The following is a 23891-nucleotide window of genomic DNA, read 5'->3' as shown; positions in this document are numbered from 1 at the left end:
ATGTCAACAATAAACATAGGATAGGAAATTTAACCCTTACCCATCCCCATTTGCGAGAGTCAGGGTTTTTCTTTAAAGTCCCATACAAGTCTATGGGAAATTTGTTACTGCATATATTCCAAATGGCTGAAGTTATTTCAATAATACTTGGTCACATGTTATTTATATGTCCACAAAAAATATAGGATAGTAAATTTAACCCTAATCTACCCTCATTTGTGAGGGTCGGGATTTAACCCCTTAACGACGCAGGACGTATATTTACGCTCGTCAACGGCCGGGACACGCGGCTAATACCACACATCGCCGATCGCGGCGATGTGCGGTATTAACCCTTTAGAAGCGGCGGTCAAAGCTGACCGCCGCTTCTAAAGTGAAAGTGACCCGGCTGCTCAGTCGGGCTGTTCGGGACCGCCGCGGTGAAATCGCGGTGTCCCGAACAGCTTACAGGACACCGGGAGGGCCCTTACCTGCCTCCTCTGTGTCCGATCGGCGAATGACTGCTCCGTGCCTGAGATCCAGGCAGGAGCAGTCAAGCGCCGATAACACTGATCACAGGCGTGTTAATACACGCCTGTGATCTGTGTAGAAGATCAGTGTGTGCAGTGTTATAGGTCCCTATGGGACCTATAACACTGCAAAAAAAAAAAAAAGTGTGAATAAAGGTCATTTAACCCCTTCCCTAATAAAAGTTTGAATCGCCCCCCTTTTCCCATAAAAAAAATAAAACAGTGTAAAAAAAAAAATAAACATGTGGTATCGCCGCGTGCGTAAATGTCCGAACTATAAAAATATATCATTAATTAAACCGCACGGTCAATGGCGTACGCGCAAAAAAAATTCCAAAGTCAAAAAAAGGGCATTTTTGGTCACTTTTTATACCATTAAAAAGTGATCAAAAAGTCCGATCAAAACAAAAATCATACCGGCGCAAAAAATGAGTCCTCATACCGCCCTGTACGTGGAAAAATAAAAAAGTTATAGGGGTCAGAAGATGACATTTTTAAACGAATAAATTTTCCTGCATGTAGTTATGATTTTTTCCAGAAGTGCGACAAAATCAAACCTATATAAGTAGGGTATCATTTTAACCGTATGGACCTACAGAATAATAAGGCGTAATTTTTACCAAAATATGCACTGCGTAGAAACGGAAGCCCCCAAAAGTTACAAAATGGCGTTTTTCTTCGATTTTTGTCGCACAATTATTTTTTTTTTCCGTTTCGCCATGCATTTTTGGGTAAAATGACTGTCGCTGCAAAGTAGAATTGGCGACGCAAAAAATAAGCCATAATATGGACTTTTAGGTGGAAAATTGAAAGGGTTATGATTTTTAAAAGGTAAGGAGGAAAAAACGAAAGTTCAAAAACGGAAAAACGGAGTCCTTAAGGGGTTAAAGAGGGGATATGAGGACAAAAGCTTCCTCCTTTGTTGCTTTTCCTCCCCCACAAGGGTAAGGTAGGAAAAACCGGGCAGCGCCAGGTACTCAGCTAGTTCTAAATAAAAGGTTAGTTTGCAAATTGCTTGTTAGTAATAGCTGTAGCAAAGGGAATTTATGATAAATGCCTAAAAATAAATGTCTGTAATAATATCATGGGTCAGGTCCACCAGAACAGGAGCCGCCCCAATGTCCTTTTGTATTTCAGTTTGAAGGTGTGTTCACTTTTTTTTTTTTTTTCTTTCAGACCTTATTTAGCTGGTTCAAAAGATAGGCAAAAACTGCCTTTTTAATTATTATATTCAATTCCAAAATGGCTCTTACTTCGCATCATATTATTTAATCAACATTATTTTAGAAACAGATGGAAATTCTTTTTTGGAAAGTCAGCTGCAAAAAAATCTGACTTTTTTTGCGGGTGAAAGTATAAGATTAAAACTGTGTGTGAACATAGCCTAAAACAGTATTATGATACTAAATTTGTCGGCTAAGAACAAACCTAATTTGTTTCATTGTTTGTAAGGACTCGTTCACACAGCCATTGTGCTTCAGTAAAGGGGGCTTCATTGGCTAGTCCCTCCAGAAGGACTAGAGTTCAGGGGAGAATAATACGGTGCATATCCATTTTATTTTTTCCCCACTCAACTCCTGTAAAATGCTCCAAACTGTTCAGGGTATGTTTGGCGCAAAAAAAAAGCTGATCTTAACATAACCATTGTGGAACTTTCCCCTCATTGGACTAGATTGGTTGGAATGTGCAATAGTTAAAGGACAAGTCTCACAGTAAACAATTGTTCAGCTTTTAGTGCAGAAGGTAAAGTTATACAGGTTTGTAAATCACTTCCATTACCAATGCTGCTTAGAAACAAGCTTTTTCTGCATTCTTCTGTCTGACAGGAAATTCAGCTGTTCCAGGTTTTCATGACTTTCGACCCCCTATTCAGGCTGTTATCAGCAGCATCCAGGGGCCGTGACGTGACAATTACCCAGAAAACCCCTGTGCTGCAGAGAGCTCCCTGAGCTCGGGCTTAGCCCCTCCCATCTGATGAATATTCACACTGTCCTCCCTCTGTTCTGCAGTGATTGGCTGAGCAGCACTGCCTATATGTCGGCTGATTCAGATCATAGTTCTCTCCCCTCTCCTTGCTAATGTTTTTACACTGATAACGGAGGAGAGGGGGGAGGGGAGGGAGCTGCCAGCGTAGGGCTGTCACACTGAGAATGGAGGGGAGAGGAGTGCAGGGCAGAGGAGGGGGGAGGTGATTTTGCCACTGTAAAGCTGTTTCATTGAGAGGAGGAGGGGGAGGGAGTGATTTTACAGTGTAAAACTGCAGCTTCACCTCCCGGGTCCCTCTCTCTGAGCACTGAGATTACATTTTGTTTCCTCGTGGCCACCCTGCTGTATAGGGCTATGATTGGAGCTCAGTGTTATGTGGGAGGGAGCTAGCAGAGCTGTAGGAGTGACTAACATAAGTTAGGGGAGGTAACAAGTTCTCTGCTCAGGCAGCTGAGAGCAGGAAATGTGAGCAGTGCATGCAGGGAAATGTAGTCTTTGAGATCACAGGCATAGCCACCATAACCAGGAAGTAACTGCAATTTATGAGCTGAATAGCCGGTGAATGGGGGCCGGAAAAAAAATCACAAACATGTCAGAGAGGTGGTAGGTAAATATACTATGGAATGGCTAGGTATTTTTTTTTTTTCTTTGCTGCATGGGATATCTTCTTTAAGTATCCAGCCATAACATAGTTTTTTTAGTTTATGTATTAAAGTTATCCATTACTCTTTTTTTTTATTTATTTATTTTTTTTTTTTTTAATGCCTGCTATTTTGCCCGCAGTTCATGAAGGAACTCTTATTCATGCTGTTTCGGTGCTTACTCAGTGGTGCCAGAAGTTCACAACTGAGGTTCCTAAGAAGCTGATAGAATGGTTTCAGAAAGCGGCTTCTCTTAAAACCAGCACTTCTGGAGTAAGGCATTCATATTGCCAGTGCATGCTGGTATCATTCAAGGGTAAGTTTCATATTACAGCTTGATTCTAACATTGCTGCACATTAAACTGTAGCACCATGTATATTTCTGGAAAAATTGTATATACAAAAAATACAGAAAACAAAGTAGTAGCTAATAAGATATTTTTTTTTTTTTTAGGCGATACACTGGGGCAAGCGCTAGAACTTTTACCCCTTTTGGTTCAAACTGTGGAGAAGGCCGCAGCACAGAGTGCACAGATATCATCGTTGGCGGAAGCTGTAGCTGCTTCTGTGCTTGTATGTAGGATTTCCCACACTGAAATTCAAGTTGGTAAGATTCCATAAGTCGTCATCTTCTGTTTACCCTATTATGATCTATAGTATTTAGTAGGGAATTTATTGACAAAATGTATTCTCTATGTGCATGAAAAGGAAAATTAAGTATCTTTAAGTATCTTAGTCATATCCAGCAATTGCCTGTTAGACCTTTGCATAAACCATATTTGTTCAATGCAATGTTCAATACATTTTTACATTAATGGCTGCTGACTTGTCCTCAGTTTTTTTTTTTTTTGTAGTCCAGAATTGCATTCAAAATGCTGTAAGCTTTAGTGTTATAGGGTTACTCTGCCCAAAAAAATGGATAAGGATAGGGGATGAGATGTCTGATCGCGGGGGCCCCGCTGCTGGCGCAGCACCCCAGTTATCTGTGCACAAAACGAACTCTGTGCTTGATGACTGAAGACTACAGCCACCACGCCCCCTCCATTCATGTCTATGGGAGGAGGTGTGACGGCTGCATACTCCAAGCTTCCGTGTTCCAGGCACTGCTGCTACTGGCTCTGAACCCGGGGTCCCTCCGCTGGGGACCCCTGCGATCTCTGACATCGTATCCCCTATCCTTTGGATAGGGGTTAAGATGGTTTTTCGGCTGAGTACCCCTTTAAAATCTTAGTTCCAGCCACAACTAGCTGAATTGAAGATGCAGTTGTTGAGTAAAATACCAGATTTACATGTGAATCTGTTATTATGAAGATGTTTGTAAATATAATTCTATATGTAAATCTTTTAAACTGGACATACTAAAACCAATAAACTGTCGAGCATATATTTTTTTGCTGTGCTATCCACAAGAGTACTTAATTATGTTTGTAAAAAAAAATAAATGTATATCTGCACTTAGTAATGAAGTCACCCTGTAAGTATTCAGAGAGTAGGGCTTGGTTCACATTATGGAATCTCCTAACAGAATTATTCAGGCTGGAGAATCTGAGGATGGCCAATGCTGACTGAATCAGACAGCGCTAGGACCACAAGGACATTGCCGTAGCCATAGACTGCATAGTATTCTGCGTGGCATTCCACCGAAAGAATTAAAGAGTAGATTTTTTGGCAGATGAATGAAATTTTGTCACAAGCTCTGTGCAGTAAAATCCAATTGACAGCAATGGGGCTCTGCTGCACCACAATTTCCGAGTGGAATCTTAAAGTGGAAATCCAGTTAGAAATTCTGTAGTATTAACCCGGCCTAAATTATGTAAAAAGAATGAAATAAAGGAGAAAAATAACTTTTTGAGGAAGTACAACAAAAACAAATGACACAGTGCTCAGCAGAATTCTTGTTTTTCTTTTAGCATTTAATAGGAGTCCCAGCATCCAGACAATATCAAATTTCTGGCATATCTATATGCCACACTCTGTCCTGCAAATGGTAGGATCCTGCTACTTTTGTTGTACATTACAAAACAACTTGTCACTCGGAATTGAGATTAAGGCAATTTTATTTCTGCAATCCTTAGTAGTACAATCTAACGTTTTGGCCTCAAGGGACCTTCAAACTGTAATGTTGTACTATTACGGATTGCAGAAATAAAATTGCCTTAAAGGGGTACTCCGCCCTTAAACATCTTATCCCCTATCCAAAGGATAGGGGATAAGATGTCTGATCGTGGGGATCCCAACGATGGGGACCACCACAATCTCTACTGCAGCACTCACTTGTCACCAGCTGCACGGAATGAAGCAGCTGGTGACAAGTGGGTGCTGCAGTAGAGATTGCTTGGGTCCCCAGCGACAGGAACCATGTGATTAGGCATCTTATCCCCTATCCTTTGGATAGGGGATAAGATGTCTTGGGGCGGAGTACCCCTTTAATGTCAATTCAGAGTGCCAGGTTGTTTTGTAATCTACCTATATGGCAGGTCACAAGCTTTTATAACTGCGACCCTCTCACAATGTTTGATATAGCCAATAACATGCATTAACACCTTTTTTATTTTTAAACAGAGAACAAACTGAACAGCTTTTGGCAGTTATTGTCTGATGATAAGAGACAGATTTTCACTTCTGAAAAGTTTCTTTCTTCAGCAACTGAAGAGTGTAAGTAATAGTAAAACTTTTTTTTATAATGATCTGCTAATACGCCACCATTTCGTGGTGAATGTGTCAGCTCTATTTCATGTTAAAGCGTACCCGTCAGATCCAAAATTTTTATATATATATCACTCCGTACCTAATCCTGACCATGTACATCTAATTTGTATGTGTCTAGCACCTTTATTTATTTATTGCACTTTTAATTTAGCTCACTAGTCTGAAGTCCTCTCAAAGGGAGGGGGCGTGGCCTCACTGTGCAGGTCTCCGCCCCCTCCCTCAGTATGCTGTCTGCTCACATCTCCCCTAGCATTAGCAAAACTACAACTCCCAGCTTGTCCTCACTGACAGTAGTGGGACACAAGCTGACAGTGGGAGGATTTTTCCTCCAGCTCTGAGCCCTGCACTACGCTGTCAGTCAAGGAACAGTGTCCATGACATAGATGAAGACGCATGGACACAGCAGGACTAGTATGTGTCCAAGCAGGCAGGCGGACAGTTGTTTGACTGGCTTTTTCAGTATGAAAAACTGAAAATTTTCTAATGAAAGCAATTGCAAAACCTATTGGTTATACATGCTTTACAACATATCAAAAGTTTTTGTATCTGACAGTGCCCATTTGAGAGCTGCAGAATCTTGGATAGCTGTCAGCGTATAAAAAGCAAATTGTCCCTTTTCTGGAGCTGATGGTGGTTGCCAAACTTACAAAAATGCCTTTTTATTTCTTAGCCAAGTGTGAATGCTGATCAAGTGCCACAGCCTGACACACTTCCTCTCTCTCCCTTACCTACTGGCCCCTCCTTGATTCACATACAGAACTCTGTATGTCAGCCAAACAGTAGCTGGGAGGTAAAGGCAAGTGGAGAGGCATGCCAGGATGTGGCACTTGAACAGCTCAACTCCGCCTCCTTGTCTGTAGACTAAAAAATAAAAAAAGGTGATTTTATAGCTTTGGCAACCACCATTAGCTCTAGTAAGGGTACAGATATCTACTGATGTCTGCAGCTCTTAACAGCAAGTATAGTTGATTGATTCTCTTAGCTTCTATTGCAGTGTTTCCCAATCAGGGTGCCTCCAGATGTTGCAAAACTACAACTCCCAGCATGCCTTTTGCAACACCTGGAGGCACCCTGGTTGTTCTATTGTGTATTATTTCTTGGTCGCTCTTCAAAGGGGGACACCTATACTGATGGGTATATGCTCTTGCCACTATGAGGCGCTGACACAAGGAAGTCGGCTCCTCCCTGGCAGGATATACCCGCCCACTGGAAGTGAGGTAATTAGTTTTAGCTAGTGTCAGTAGGAGGCAAAACACATGTCCGAGAGCTCCCCATACCTGGTCCTTTTTTTATTATTTTCTAGTAAGGACTGTTTAGTTGTTTTGTTTTTTCTCTCCCTTTTGTTTCCTTTTTTCAGGTGGGGGTTCAGGAGCATGGTGCTACCTGTTCCCCCATATGCAACAAAGGGTCACAGACATAACAGTATGTACTGTCAACCCCTTCTCACCAACGGCCAGCGCCTGAAGGTTTTACCCTGGGTCCGGGACACCTACTGCCCCTGCTCTCCTCGCTATCTTAGCCTGGTATGATGCAGCGTGGCCATAAGCTGGTTGAAGACGCCTGGGTGAGTATGAGAAGATGGAGAGTATGTCTGTTGGTAACATAACACCCCCCCCCCCTTCTCCCCCTCCTCTTCTGTACTCCACTAGCGTTTCTCCATCCTGAGGTCCCTTTTCCCCAGCGCCGGCTCCACAGCTGCCATTACACGTGGCTGTGCTGGGCTAACCTTGTGACCTCCTGGTCACTCTACCGTCAGCCCCATCTGCAGCAATCCTCCCTCCACCCATTCCATGAAGTGTGTCTCTTTCATTGAACCGGTTATATCATTCAGACTATCTCTGCATGTTTCCTGCCCCATATATCTCCTTCATCTCTTGCATCTGCGACAGCAGTCCTGGTGTGGGGCACCATTAGGAAATGGCGTGTGGGCGCTTCCTACAGGTTCCATGGCTTTTCATGGCAACTGCAGCACTCTGTTACCCTTTCTAAGAGATCAAAGATACTAATCAAAGATTCACTTGCCTCCGCCGACGGGAAAACTATTGGATATTCCGCCTACAAACTTTACAACCGTCAGGTCTTAACGAGTACATCGAGCACGTAACATAATCATCATTACTATATACTCTACATACTTCTTACCTACCTTGATACGATAGTTTGTTTCGCACTTTCTCTTTCTCATCGAGAACACAGATGTCCGTTGTACTACTTATATTCATCATCATATACATTTCATATCTCGACCAGCTGCTAGCGCCTCCATCCACCTTGGATTGGCTGCTTCTGTCTGTTCTAATTGGTTTTTTTTCATAGACTTCATCCCTGATTGGTTTACACCAAACATGTGACCTTTGTTTACATTTTTCCTGACATTATGCCGTACTGCTACTGGATTGGTTGTTGTTCTTCCATTTATGCCCCTCCCACCAACTTCCATTGGCTGCATATGTCCCTCAATCTATCCGGCTTTTTCAAATGTACCCCGGGAACTTACGTTTCCCCAGTAATACTAGTTCGCATTGAGTTCTCTCACCTTTTCTAGACTCTAGACTTCAATCACACCAGATTATGTTGTCCGACTGATGCGCTCCAAGCCTCCCTTTGGGATGTTCTTTTAGCACATTTTCATATATACTTCACACAAAAGCCAATTCACTGTGATATTTTGTTCTTAGATACACACCTGTTCTATTCTTACAATATATGCCCCGTGTATTATGTTTCTTTTTAATGTGTCTACTTAATGGTAAAATTTTAAGACATTACGCCGATCCGGATCCGGGTCAGATACACGCCCCCTGACCTGGAATATCGGTCTGGCGCCTATTTAAATGTTCTGTTTCATCATTTTTACATCTGCAATCTGAAGAAGGGATATGCTGATCCCGAAACGCGTTATTGCCTGCATGCACTTTTAAATAATAGTTTTATTTATTTGTTATATAAATAAACCTATTTTAAACCTACATCTTGCCTGAACCATCTCTGGACCGAGCAGCGCTGGACACAAGGGCCTCCTTTTTCCTCCTCATTCAACCCTTTCTAAGAGTGCCACATTGGTCTGCTAGGGGGCATGGTTGTGGCACACTATTGGGTGCTGAGCCTGTCTGCAGTCTTGATTCCTCACTACTATCCAGAGGTATCTATGTCTGTGTCCCTACGTATGTTAGGTCCCCCAGCACGTGTAGAGTCCACCTTCCCTTCTGTTGGTGGGGTGTGCTTCAGACCTTCCTGTAATCTTGTTTCCACAGGTCTGCGGCGGTTGAGCACCTCTGTTCTGGCATGGGGCCTGGTAGGGCGTCACAGACAGTTCAGCGCTCAGGCGCCTGCTCGGTTGCCTTACACATGACTAGACTAGCTCCCCGATGGGGTGTTCCTCTCAACTCTGTTGGTTGCTCCGTGTGTGTGCTTCTTCCTTGCATTTGTAGTCACGTCATTGCATCTATGCCCAGCTCCAGTGTCCAGGATTCCGATCTCTCTAGGGACACAAATTGGCTCCTTGATATGGTCTCGCAGAGTTCCTGGGGGCTTTGTCCACCCAGTACTTTGTACGTTGCAGTAGGGCAGCTTGTCCCTGCTCCTAAAAGTGCCTGGTGCACTTTGACAATCCTCCTTCCATGGGGGTACGGGGATCAGGGGGCTTGGCATGGTCAGTGCCTGATAACGTGTACCAATCAGTGCACACAAATAAATGAAATCATTATAAATCCATATACTTTATTAAACTCACAAAGTTAAAACATACATAGGAAAATACATAATACATAAAATAAAAGGCACTGGATCACTATAGAAAGGCAGGTATAGGTCTGTATATAATATGATTACATCAGAAAAAATATACAAGAATAGTCACATGTATATACTGGGCAGTAAAGGCTAAGGATACAAATGAACCACAGTATAAGACTGTGACAGACATGTGTCAAGATAAAGGGATACAGCCCAATGCTCAAACAGATTATCGAGTGCCAGACCATACCTACCAACCCCAACAATCGTTTCGCTTCTAAAATGCTTCATCAGGGGGTGTGGTTCCACACCCCCTAAGGAAGCATTTTAGAAGCAAAACGATCTTTGGGGTTGGTAGGTATGGTCTGGCACTCTTGATTTCCTACCACCTTCCGGGATAGTTCCGGCCCCTCCTGGCTTCCTACTCAACTTTTTCTGGTCTCTCTATGAGGACTGTAGGTTTAGAGTCCCTACGAAGGACTGTCCTTTCCTTTTGGGGGCCCAGTCAATCTCCATGGCTAGGGGATCTTCCGGGAGCTCTGTTTCTAGGCATCTGATTTCTCTGGCCTGGGGTCTCGTCCGCAGTCTCTGCGGATTCGATTTTGCTAGTGGTTATTCCCACTCTAGGGGACTGCTTTGGTACGTCCCATCAGTATAGGTGTCCCCAATGAAGAGCGACCGAGAAAAGGAGATTTTTTTTGTACTCACAGTAAAATCTCTTTCCCGTAGCCTTCATTGGGGGACACTGCACCCACCCATTTCTTCATTTTTTTGCCAGATATTCTTTTCCAGTTGTTGTTTTTTTTTTTTTTTTTTTTTTTTTTAAATCTGGGATTCTTTTCTAGGGTCCTTCGGACATATTTCTTTGTTGGCTTCTCCTACTGCTTTGTGACAAAACGGATTACCTCACTTCCAGTGGGTGGGTATCTCCTGCCAGGGAGAAGCCGACTTCTTTTCCTAGTGTCAGCGCCTCCTAGTGGCAAGAGCATATATACCCATAAGTATAGGTGTCCCTCAAAGAAGGCTACGAGAGAGAGATTTTACGGGGAGTACAAATAATGTAAAATACCTTTTGATCGCAGTTTTCCTGGAAGCTGGGGCATTTCTTCAGGAGCATGACAAACTTGCTTCTCCCCCTTGTCATGAGGTCTGCATATAACTCTAATGCAGCCATATGGAACCTATATGGTGCAAATACACAAGAAAACCCTCCAGTTTGTGCCAAAAAATAAACATATTTACATTTGCAAAGCTTTATATAACTCTAAAGTAGCCATGTGGAACCTAAGAGAAATAATTTTGCATATAAATAATAATTTGGCACCTTGTATTGCTTGTGAGTGTGCATGGAAATGATTTTCTTCTGAAAAGGCTGCAAGCTGTCTGGGTCCTGTCTAGTTCTTTCAGGGATTTAGCTCATGTTGGTGAAAGCTGGTTAATACACTGCACTGAGGCATGGGAGGGAGCAGAGGAGGGAGATAACCACACTCACTCTCAGCAAACAGGTCCAAATGTCTTATTGTTAGGACCAAAGAGATTGGATACCAAAGTTGGTTTGCAAAAGAGACAGAGACCCCTAGTGGCCATTTTTTTCAACAATTTTTTCACATCTTTAGCAAACTTTTTTTTTTTTTTTTTTTTTTTTTTCTTTTTAGTGAAGTGTATTAGGAAAATGCTTGGTTTTAGGAAATGATTAAATTAAAAGGTTGTTTTTAAAAGTAACACTTTAAGCTGCTATATTAATTGTTTGCATGTTTTTGTTTGTATATTTTGCCTGTGATAAGTTATAAAGTAGATGTTTGTGTCTGCTAGTTTTTAAAAATAATTGTTGCATTCTAATTTTTTCCTTAGGCCTTTGCACACTTCTGCAGTTATGCGAGAGGCTTTTACTAGACCACATCCACAGGTTCCCCGACAACCGCACTCAGTAAGTTTACAATTTATGGTTTCTTTATTATTCTTTCATTGATGGTTGCAGGGTTTATCTTGCCTTTGGTTTTCCCTTTTTAGACCATACTACCGTGCTATAATTACTATCCTGCTGACTCGCTCATGGAAAGTACGTAAGCAGTGTAAACAAACCATTAAGAAGCTGTTGGCCTCTCTTGGAGGTATCAGACTTTTGCGCGGCCTCTTGTCTGAGCTGAAGGTTGTTCTAAATTCAAACAAGGTAATATACATACCTGCACTGGGGCTGGAGTTTAAACACAATTTTACTGCATTTACAAGCAATGTTTTTAATTGTTACAGCTGGTACCAGTTGATAATTTAGTCACCGATTCTGAAGAAGGACCAGAGCCTGGAAAGTATCAAGTATCTCCTAGGATCCTTCAGGAAGCAATTCATGTTCTTACATTTGTGCCAGGGTTGGAGTCTGCAGAAGCAGAATATTTGGCCCAGGAGCTTCTGGTTTTAGCAAACCACCCATTAGTTGGTGAGAAAACAAACTTAAGAGAAAAATAAGATGATCTTACTTCTTGCACAGTCTAACTTTTCCTTTAATAAATGCAGCCTCGTTGTACAGGGACCTGTGGGTAGACCTTATGTACAAGCTGAAGATTGACCCTGTTGAATTCATAAACGAGCAGTTTGATGATTTTCTACCTTTAATCACTTCTAATACTACCAGTGACCAGGTCAGTGTCCACTACATTTGAGTATTGTTGCCACTACATTTTTATGGTCCTATTACATTGTGGCAGAGAGTCTATTAACACAATGTGCTGTAATAGCACATCTTGGTTATTGTGCAGAAGTTGCACCTATAACTTCAATCACCCTCATCTAATTCTTTGGATTCTGTTTTCAATAGAGACTTTGGCATCTATGTGGTTAGACAATGGTAGGGTCCCGATACAATGACAGGCATAATACACTACATTGCAGATGTTTTGCAGTGTGTTTAATAAAAAATTTAACAAATGCATGTAATTGCTATTCTCATGTCTCGAACAGTGCCACTATAAAGTTGTTTGTTTAACCTGCAAAGTGAATGCTTTAAAAAAATGAAGAAAAAAAAATACTTAATTGTTGCCGTTTCTTATCATACTTTTTTTTACTGCAAAGTAGTACCAAAATTAAAACTGCAGCTCAGTAAACAAGGCCTCTCACAGCTGCCAGTGCCTTGACAGTTTAGGGAGCTCAGCTGTGCAGCATCCCTGAAGCCAGCCATCGACCAATTGCAGGGGCCCTGGCCTGTTAGACCAATAGGAGTGACATTCAAGAGTTAGAACTCTTAGAATTAGGTCACCCAAAAAAAAGTTATAAGTACTAAAACATAAAGACAGCTATGAGTTTATCCCTGTTATCGTTTTACCCTGCAGAATAAAGTTGCCATGAAAAATGTTTTTTTTTTTTTTTTTGCTGCATTTCTTCTCGCAAACTTATCCTGCTTAAAACAAGCCATCATATGGCTATGTTGATTAAAAAAAATAAAAATAAAATAATCAGTGGCTCTTAGAAGGCAGTGATTTGGAAAAAAAAAAAGTCAATAATATAGGCTGTGTACTTAGAGGGATATTCCCGTCTCAGCATGTTAACCCATATTCACAGGATCCTCACCAATCCTAAGCATCACCAAACGGGGAACAAATTGTCCCCAGAATAAATGGAGCGCACAGCATGTGTGGCCATTGCTCTATCTATTCACTATAGAACTGCCAAACAATGGTGAGTTCAGCACTTGCTAATGTTTGTAAGCCTCAACAACAACACATAGAGTTCTGGCAATGCATGCATGGTGTGCTTCATTCATTCCATGGCATATTTCACCTATGTTCTACAGATCAGTGGGAGTCACAACAGCTGGACCCTCCAATAGCATGTTTACCTCCTATTTCGTGGATATGGAATAACATGCTAAGATAATACACCTATAAGGGGTTTAGATCAACTTTGCTTTTTTAAACCCATCTCAGAATTTTCTAGAATGCTTATAACAATTGCTTCTTGCTGCACAAAGTGCCTAAGGATTTTGTATGTTTTTTGGGGAAATTAGAATCTACCTTTTCTGATAATAATACGGCATTACTTTTTATTTCAGGCTATACTCAATGCAGCTGGAACACTGTCTCGTATTTCTCCAAACAGAGTTCTTCCCATGCTGATAAGTGTTATTACGGAATCCCTGCAAAATCCAGCCTTGTGTTTAGTTACCAAAGAAGAGTATGCGATCATGCAGACACCTGACGGAGAGCTGTATGACAAGTCGATTTTACACAGGTAATTATCACTTTATAGTTTGTGTGAAATATAAACCTACATTTATATAAAAAATACTTAATGGAGATTACTGCATGAACTACTGTATTAGCCATGCTGAGGAGAATTCACCCTGATAAAAGTGCTATACTATGTAGAATTGAATTGAAATGTTTTTGCTGCTTTTGAAGTTTTTATTTATTTTGTTGTTTTTTTTTTGTTTTTTTCTAGTGCTCAACAGGATAGTTTAAAAAAGGCAAATATGAAGAGGGAGAATAAAGCTTACTCATTCAAGGAGCAAATCATTGAGTTGGAGCTAAAAGAGGTATTCTCTTAATATTTTTAATAGGTTTATTTTTCTCCCTGTTTTGTACTCTTATGGCTTTGTTTATTTTCAGTCATGGCTGCTGGCCAGCATGTTTTTAGGCTGGATTCACTCAGTAATATCTAATTTCCATAGTTTTTACTGTCTTTATAGCTTGAATTTATATGTCTGTATAACTGCTGGGCTAATTGTGTTGAGGACTCTTTTTGCAGTGTCCGTTTTTTTTACATATTACTTTATTCCATGCAATCTTAAGTTTAAATTTGTAGATAACAAAATTATTGTGATACTGTGCAGGAGATAAAAAAGAAGAAAGGCATAAAGGAAGAGCTCCAGCTAACAAGTAAACAGAAGGAAATGCTGCAGGCTCAGATGGAAAAAGAGAACCAGATCCGTAAGAGACTGAAGGCGGTGAGGAAAACATAAAATATTATTTTCAATTCTACCAAAAAGCAACTGCATGTTTGCTACATGACCATATTTTTAGTGAATTCATGAGACACAAAGGATATGTTTACACAGCAACTTTTTCTAATGGACTTGGATGCAGATCCCTTTCCGAAATCCTTGTGAAATCTGCGTCCCATTTATTATAGTGGAAAACATTTCCACAGTTTATATGGTGTGGATTTTTCTTTCTAGGATTTGAAATTTGGATCAAGGAAACAAAAAAGATTTTCTCAATTACACACACACACACACACACACACACACACACACACACACACACACACACAAACACACACACACACAAACCACATGAGGTAACCACCATATTAGCCTCATTCATTGTGACCAGTCTGTGTGATTCTTTGGCATAAAAAAGGGCAAATCCACAGCAAAAATCCAAAGGTTGACTTTGGATTAAAAGGGGTACTCTGGCGAAAAACATGTTATCTAGCAGTCCCGGTGGATTTGGCCGCCCCTCCAGCCTGGGTTTCTTCCCTATCCCAGTATATGGATGACTTGACTCAAGTCTCCCGTTCGGTGGAGGCCTCCCGTGACGTGGCGGCCCTCTATAGGATCCCGCTACTCTTCTCCTTATGCCAAGCGTACTAGGGGTGCTTCTTCTGACTCTTCCATTGAGTCTTCAAGTAGACGTGGGTGCTCCCCTCGTGGGTTCCCTCCCCTCGTGTCATCTGGTCACAAACGTCGCTCCAGAGGACGTTCCGGTAGTCGCTGCTCTGCCTCGCCAGAGCCGCGTACCTGATCAGGGTCGTCCCCCTCCAGGGCTGCCTCCATTCGTTCACATTCTCCTGGTGAACTGGCGGATGAGGCTTCCGAATCGGCATCTGAAGAGGACCGCTCGGATACAGTTGTAAAGGTGAAGTCATTGGTTGCGGCCATAATAGACACCTTTCATTTTGAGGACCCAGGATCTTTGGACGTCCTTCTGAATTATCCTTTCATCGTGCTAAACCAGCACCTCAAATGTTCAGCTCTCACGCTGGATTTGACACCCTTCTGGAATCTGCATGGAAACATCCAGACAAGAGGTTCCCGGGAAGGAAGAAGGTTCAAGTTAGTAACTTATTCGCCAAGGACCTTGTCTCTAACGTGGTTTCCCCTTCGGTGGATCCACCAATTTCCCGCCTTTCTAAGGCTACTACATTGCCGCTAGCAGACGCGACTGCCTTCAAGGATACGACGGACAAGAAGGTGGAGTCCTTGGCAAAGTTTGCCTCTGAACCAGCAGGCTCTTCTCTGCTTCCTACCTTCGCCTCTTCATGGGTGTCCAAGGCCCTGCTGGTACTCAAACTCCGTAAGGGTATCCTGACGGATCCCCCCCCCCCCAGAGGATCTGTCTGCTTTGGTTCTCCAATGCTCTAAAGCTGGGGACTTTCTGTGCGCAGCTTCTAATATGGTCAGCCTGTTGTGCTGCCTTTGCTGTGGGTCATCTAGCGGCCCTCCGCCGTTCCTTGTGGCTCACTTCGGATTGATGTCAACCGGGACAAGTCTGTCCTCTCTCCCACCCAGTCTCTGATCTTCTTGGGACTTCAATTCAACATGGCCTCTGCTCGGATTTGCCGCCAGACAAACGTCTGACTCTCCTGTCAGGAGTCCGCTCCCTTCGGGCCCAGGTCCCAGTTTCCATCCGCATTTGCATGGAAGTCTTGGGTTGGATGGTAGCAGCCATGGAGGCCGTACCCTTTGCTCAGTTTCATACCGCCCCCATCAACTGGCGATTATCTCTCGATGGGACAGACCTCCTCTGTCTCTCGATCGCAAGATTGCTCTCCCTCGTCGGATCAGTCAGTCTCTGCTCTGGTGGCTCTGCTCCCCCCTTCTTCTTCAGGGGGGATCATTTCTTTCCCTCCACTGGCAGGTAGTTACACCTGATGCCAGTCTGTTGGGCTGGGGCGGTGTGTTCAGGGATTGGAAGGTTCAAGGCCTCTGGTCTCCCCGGGGAGCCCTTCTTCCGATAAACATCTTGGAACTGAGGGCGATTCTTCTTTTGTCTTCTTCATTGGGAGTCCCTGCTTCAGTTCCGCCCTGTCCGCGTCCAGTCGGACAACGCCACGACACCATTCGTCAAGGCGGCGCTCACAGCTCGGCAGCCATGGCCGAGGTGTCAAAGATTCTCCTCTGGGCGGAAAACATGGTTCCGGCCATTTCGGCAGTTCACATTCCGGGTGTGCTCAACTGGGAAGCTGACTTCCTCAGCCGACCCCCAGCGAGTAGTCTCTACATCCAGAGGTCTTTGCGCAGATCTGCGACCTCTGGGGCATTCCAGACGGGGACCTTTTCGCGTCTCGGCACAATTGAATGATTGATTCATTTGTGTCAAAGTCCCGGGACCCCCTGGCTCTAGCCGTGGATGCCATAGTGATTCCTTGGGCGGGGTTTCCCCTGCCCTATCTGTTCCCTCACCTTTCACTCCTTCCCAGGGTTCTGAGGAAGCCCAAGCGGAGGACGTCCCCGCCATACTGGTAACTCTAGTTTGGCCCCAAAGGACGTGGTACGCAGACGTGGTCAGGCTCCTGGACGACGCTCCGCTGCGCCTTCCACTTCGTCTGGACCTTCTGTCGCAGGTTCTTCTTTGCCACCCCAATTTACAGTTGCTGCATTTGACGGCGTGGCGGTTGAGACCGCGGGTTCTCTTCCCTAGTCATTCGCACCATGCTCAGGGCTCATAAGCCCTCCTCGGCAGACCTCCTGGCGGTCTTATTTTAGTTGGGTGAAGCTCAGGTCTTGTGTCCTGTTACTTTTTCTGTTTCCCGTCTTCTCTCTTTCTTGCAGTCGGGATTGGGAACTAGGGTTGTCTCTCAGTTCCCTTAAGGGTCAGGTTTCGGCTCTTTCTATTCTTTTCCAGCGTCATTTGGCTTCTAATTCTCATGTCAGGACCTTCCTCCAAGGAGTGGCACATGCTGCTCCTCATCTGTCCCCTTCTCCCCCGTGGGACTTAAATCTGGTTCTAGGTGTCTTCTATTCGGAGAATGTCTGTCTGAATTGGCAGCTCTCTCTTGCCGTTCTCAGTTTCTGGTGATTCACCAGGACAAGGTCGTTTTTCGGCCTGATCCCTTTTTTTTTTGCCTAAGGTCGTTTTGGCTTTTCATCTCAATGAGGACGTCATCCTTCCGTCTTTTTGTTCCGCTCCTTCTCATTCTAAGGAGCGTTTACTCCACAATCTGGATGTGATGCAGGCCGTTCGGTCTTGCTTCTCTGTCACCGCTTTCTTTCCTCAATGCGATTCCCTTTCTTCCTTACGAAAGGTCGTCGCAAGGGACAACCTACTTCCAAGACCACTATTTCTTGGTGGATCCGGTCTGCCATTTTGGAAGCTTATCGCTGTAGGGTGAAGATCCCTCCCTTCTGGGTTTTGGCTCATTCTACCCGTTCTGTTGGAGCATCTTGGGCTCTCCAGAACAAGGCCTCGGCCTTGCAGATCTGCAAGCGGCTACCTGGTAGTCTTTGCAGATTTTCTCAAGATTTTTACCGGGTTCATACCTTCGCACCGGCTGATGCTAGTCTGGGCCGGAAGGTACTGCAGGCGGCGGTGGTTTAGCCGTCCGCCTAACCGAGTTTTCTTCTTCCCACCCAAGGGACTGTTTTGGTACGTCCCATGGTCTGTGTCCCCCAATGGAGCCGATAGAGAAAAGGAGATTTTTTAATACTTACCGTAAAATCTCTTTCTCGAAGGATCCATTGGGGGACACAGCTCCCGCCCTTTTGGCTTTCTCTTTGGTTCTCTGTCCGAGGGTGAGTTCAGTTATATATTTTCTCTGTTTCTCGGACAGTTCGTGTTTTCTCCTTGACCTGTCGGTCCTCTCCTATTGCTCTGGAACTAAAACTGATTAGCTCAGGGCCTGGAGGCAGGTATATCCTGCTGGGAGGAGCCGACTTTTTTGTTGCCATAGTGTCATACCTCCTAGAGACAGCAGCATACACCCATGGTCTGTGTCCCGCAATGGATCCTTTGAGAAAGAGATTTTACGGTAAGTATTAAAAAAATCTCCTTTTTGCCAGAGTACCCCTTTAAGGCACAGGTACTCTTCAAAATCCATGACTGGATTCCAGTCATTTTTTCTCATGCAAATATCCTGATGCCTTTTCAAATATCTGCTGCCCAATTTCTGTGCCGCAACTGCTGCTTCAAAAGAAAAAATGGAAGCAGCACAAGGGTGTTGAATAATTTCAAGAAGCCATCATCTGCTTCTTGAAAGGAAACCAATCATAAGATAAAGAGACGTGAAGGCTACGTGACAAGAGTAGCAGTCTGGACAGTATTGGTAATTGGTATCTTTAAGTACTAAAAAGTATCCGTACTCTGTCTTAAAAATATTTTTTGATTGGTTGATCCCTAATATGAAGTCAATGTAAATTTCACAACATTGGAATGAAAAGGGAGTTGTCATATTCTAAAATGTAAACCTTTAGCTAGTTTGTAAGAAACACTGTTTTATGTAGGCTATACAGGATATTTACAGGCTATTGTCTTATGAAATATTTATTGCTGATTTAATATATAAGATTTTTATTGCTTTTTTTCTTAGTTGGACATGGAGCTGGAAAACACTATTAGACTTCTGGACAGTATTATGCAGCAGAGCTCCCCTGGTCTTTCTCAGCACATTCCAGCACTTACCAGTAGCCTATTGCCTTTACTCAAGTCTCCACTTGCTGCTTCTCGGATCCACGTTCTTTTTGTGCAGTTAGCTGGCTGCATAATGCCAGCCCATTTGAAAACTTTTGGTAAACACACTTTGTTTTTGTTTTTTCCATGTGCTTTTAATAAAGTCTGGAAGAGATTTTCCTTTTGATGAGTTTGTCTTTTGTATCTCAGAATCTGCAATGATATCTGGCTTCTTTGTACACAGGAAAATTGCTTGCCTACATTACTTTACGCTTGTTGAAACCAGAATGTAATCTCGATCCCGCCTGGTGCCAGGAAGATTTGCCAGTAGCTGTGAAGAGAGCAGTAAACCTTCTGCACACTTATACAGTCCCTAAGCGAAAGGATGACCAAGGTGACAAAAGATTTGTTTTTATTTCTGTAGCTTAGAAATGCTGCAGTAGGTAAATAAGTCAGCTGACTGGCCCCCTTGACCAGAGATCAGTAGTTCCTCCTACAAGTGATGTTCTGCTAATATAATTCTGTAGGGATAATCTCACAATGCTTTTGTATCACTGTGGTAAACATCTGTGATGCTGCTATTACTGCCTCTATAATAAGTACTAGTAATACAGCAGCACAGAAAAGTATTACAGAGCAGTAATCTGGCAGCGCTAATGCATGTAAAATTCTCATTGTACTGCTATATTTCTGGTAGTAATATGACAGCACAGTAAGAAAATAGTATACTTCTGTTGTTGAGTATACATGGCTGTACATGCCCATTTTAGGCCTTATTCATGTAGTGTTTTTCATCTGTGTGTGCCGGGATTGTTCCTGATATACCCCCCTTAATTCAATATCTAGGAGGTTAAAACAGCTGGAATAGGAGTGATCTTTGATCCTGCTGCGCATCAACTGTAATGCAGCTTGCACCCACTGTCTTTTGTATTGGGTTTAGCTTTTTATTATACCCCATATTTCCCCAGTGTGCTTCCAATGTAAGTATGTTGAAATACGCAAAGGCATTACATGTCTTATCTATCTTAGGTACAGACTATTTTCACACCAAATGTTGCCAAATATGGGCAGCTACCAATAAGTAACCACCTGTCATCCATATTTTCCAGAATTCTGTATTGCAATTTCAGCTAATTACATAGTAACTCATGCATAGCTCCCTTGTGTGTGTGACGAAGGCTGAGAAAGCTGGGTGACAGATGGCAGCAGGCATGTTGGTAGTCACCAAACTTTTCCAGGTAGCGATTAGCTAAAGTGGTTTAATAGTGACTGGGCAGGGTCTGTAGGGGATTTCTTTTTAAGCATTGGATGAGGGCAGAACACACACAGATGTGCTCCAGGAGTTGCATAGATGCATGACCATGTTATGTGACTAAATGGACATGGTTTTTGCACCAGATACATAATTTTTACATTGGAACAAATGTGGAAATGTTTTACTAGTGCTGTCGTTTATCTTGTATGAAAGATGACCATTAAACCAAACTGTTCTCGGACGTAAAAATCTGAATGTGTTCATTGTTAAGTGCCGTGATTTTTCTCTTTTGAAGCCATCGGGGAAAACTTGCAAAACAGCAACAAATACACTGTGATTAAAAAAAAAAAAAAAAAAAATTACCAAAGCTTCTTTAGGGTTTGTTCACACATACAGTATCCTACGCATATTTGATGTGCAGTATTTAAAGCTGCAAATTTATCGCTGCAGCGTTCAGTGTAAACTAAATGACTGAACACAGCTTCAAATTCTGTGGATCAAATCCCGCACAGGATACTACACTGCTCAAAAAATTAACAGTAACACTAAGATAACACATCCTAGATGAATGAATGAACTAATCGTATGAAATACTTTCGTCTTTATAGTTGAATATGCTGACAACAAAACCACACAAAAATGATCAATGGAAATCAAATTTATCAACCCATGGAGTTCTGGATATGAAGTCATACACAAAATCAAAGTGGAAAACCACACTACACGCTGATCCAACTTTTGATGTAATGTCTTTAAAACAAGTCCAATTGAGACTCAGTAGTTCATGCTCCTGATGAGGTGGCAGATGGTCTCCTGAGGGATGTCCTCCCAGACATGGACTAAAGCATCTGCCAACTCCTGGACAGTGTGTGGTGCAATGTGGCATTGGTGGATGGAGTGAGACATGATGTTCCAGATGTGCTTAATCGGATTCAGGTCTGGGGAACGGGCGGGCCAGTCTATTGCATCAATGCCTTCCTCTTGCAGGAACTGCTGACACACTCCAGCCACATGAGGTCTAGCATTGTCTTGCATTAGGAGGAACCCAGGGCCAACCGCACCAGCATATGGTCTCACAAGGGGTCTGAGGATCTCATCTTGGTACCTAATGGAAGTCAGGCTACCTCTGGCAAGCACATGGAGGGCTGTGCGGCCCCCAAAGAAATGCCACACCACACAATTACTGACCCACCGCCAAACTGGTCATGCTGGAGGATGTTGCAGGCAGCAGAACGTTCTCCACGGTGTATCCAGACTCTGTCACGTCTGTGTCACATGTGCTCAGTGTGAACCTGCTTTCATCTGTTAAGAGCACAGTGGCGAATTTGCCAATCTTGGTGTTCTCTGGCAAATGCCAAACGTCCTGCACGGTGTTAGCCTGTAAGCTCAACCCCCACCTGTGGACGTCGGCCCTCATACCACCCTCATGGAGTCTTTTTCTGACCGTTTGAGTGGATATATGCACATTTGTGGCCTGCTGGAGGTCATTTTGCAGGGCTCTGGCAGTGCTCCTCCTGCTCCTTCTTTCACAAAGGCGGAGGTATCGGTCCTGCTGCTGAGTTGTTGCCCTCCTACGGCCTTCTCCATGTCTCCTGATGTACTAGCCTGTCTCCTGCTCTGGACACTACGCTGACAGACACAGCAAACCTTCTTGCCACAGCTGGCATTGATGTGTCATCCTGGATGAGCTGCACTACCTGAGCCACTTGTGTGGGTTGTAGGTCTCATGTGGGGGTCTCATGCTACCACTAGAGTGAAAGCACCGTCAGCATTCAAAAGTGACCAAAACATCAGCCAGGAAGCAGAGTAACTGAGAAGTGGTCTGTGGTCACCACCAGCAGGACCATTCCTTTATTGGGGGTGTCTTGCTAATTGTCTATAATTTCACCCTGTTGTCTGTTCCATTTGCACAACAGCATGTGAAATTGATTGTCAATCAGTGTTGCTTCCTGAGTGGACAGTGTGGTTTCACAGAAGTGTGATTGACTTGGAGTTACATTGTGTTGTTTAACCCCCTTGCCGCAAAACGCAGTTTCTAAACGGTGCGTGGCATGGGAGGGATATGAAGCGAGCTCAAGAGCTGAGCTCGCATCATACCCGCACGGTCCCGGCTGCTATCAGCAGCCAGAACCCGTGGCTAATGCCCGACATCGCCGTTCAGGCAGATGTCCAGCATTAACTCTTTAGAGACTGCGATCAAAGTTGATTGTCGCATCTAAAGTGAAAGCTTCCCGGCAGCTCAGTTGGACTGATCGGGACCATCGTGGTAAAATCGCGATGTCCCGATCAGCGAGGACGCATCAGGAGGGTGCCTTACCGGTCTCCTACCCATCTGATCGGTGATTGATTGCTCCAAGCCTGAGATCCAGGCTTGAGCAATCAACCGCCGATAACACTGATCAATGATCATTGATCAGTGTATTGAATCAATGTATTGCATGTTATAGCAAAAAAAAAAAAAAAAGTTAAATTTTTTTTAAAAAAAATGATTTAACCCCTTCCCTAATAAAAGTTCAAATCACCCACCTTTTCTTATAAAAAAAAAAACTGTGTAAATATGTGGTATCGCCGTGTGCATGAATGTCCGAACTATAAAAATATGTTGTTAATTAAACCGCACGATCAATGGTATTTTTGGTCACTTTTTATACCATAAAAAATGAATAAAAAGCAATCAAAAAGTCTGATAAAAACAAAAATGGTACCGATAAAAACTTAAGAAATGAGCCCTCATACCGCCCCGTACGTGGAAAAATAAAAAAGTTAGAGGGGTCAGAAGAGGACAGTTTTATATGTATAAATTTTCCTGCATGTAGTTATGATTGATATTTTTCAGAAGTAAGACAAAAGCAAACCTATATAAGTAGGGTATCATTTTAACCGTATGGACCTATAGAAAAAAGATGAGGTGTAATTTGTACCAAAAAATGTACTGCATAAAAACACTATGTCCTTAAGGGAATAAGTGTTCCCTTTATTATTTTTTTGAGCAGTGTATATGTTTGAATTGACGCTAAATCCCAACCTTGTAAATGTACGCCATGTCTGCAGTAAGTAATCCTTAAGATGATTTTCTGCACTTACTAAGCTCCAATTTAGAATTTGGTCAATAAAGATGAGGTTGATATTGATACAGATAACACTAGTGTTAATGTATGGATTTTGTAACAAGTATTGAATAATTGGAGTATGAAATGATTTTATACTTTGCTTTACTGCAGGGGCATCTCCTCTGTCTGCACCAGCATTTGCCCTTGTTTTCCCCTTTCTGAAAATGGTTCTAATGGAGACAAGTAATACTGGTGAAAATAATGAAGGACTACTAGTGGAAACATTGCAAATTATCACTGTTCATTGCCAGCTACGGTGTTCCCATAGTCAGGCCAAATGCATCGATGAGGTATTAAATATATAACACTGATCAGCAATATTTCTTATGGGTTTAGGTGGTTATAGT

At 43.0% G+C, this 23891-nt stretch overlaps 1 protein-coding gene across 2 annotated transcripts in view; it reads left to right on the top strand.

The window, feature by feature from the left end:
• The window catches only part of GCN1 (GCN1 activator of EIF2AK4), a 96791-nt gene that overhangs the window by 26917 nt on the left and 45983 nt on the right, over positions 1-23891 (top strand). For both annotated transcript variants that reach the window (XM_056529896.1, XM_056529902.1), the window contains exons 14-26: positions 3279-3452; positions 3591-3743; positions 5699-5791; positions 11432-11507; positions 11591-11750; positions 11831-12014; positions 12092-12216; positions 13623-13801; positions 14012-14105; positions 14403-14516; positions 19100-19298; positions 19424-19573; positions 23656-23834. In XM_056529896.1, the coding sequence (XP_056385871.1) occupies positions 3279-3452; positions 3591-3743; positions 5699-5791; positions 11432-11507; positions 11591-11750; positions 11831-12014; positions 12092-12216; positions 13623-13801; positions 14012-14105; positions 14403-14516; positions 19100-19298; positions 19424-19573; positions 23656-23834 (1880 nt within the window). The remainder of the gene's footprint in view (positions 1-3278; positions 3453-3590; positions 3744-5698; positions 5792-11431; positions 11508-11590; positions 11751-11830; positions 12015-12091; positions 12217-13622; positions 13802-14011; positions 14106-14402; positions 14517-19099; positions 19299-19423; positions 19574-23655; positions 23835-23891) is intronic.

Source organism: Hyla sarda, chromosome 1 (genome assembly GCF_029499605.1).
Source record: "Hyla sarda isolate aHylSar1 chromosome 1, aHylSar1.hap1, whole genome shotgun sequence".
NCBI lineage: Eukaryota > Metazoa > Chordata > Amphibia > Anura > Hylidae > Hyla > Hyla sarda.
The sequence above is the reverse complement of the archived record's forward strand: the minus strand, read 5'-3'. Positions and strand labels throughout refer to the sequence as shown.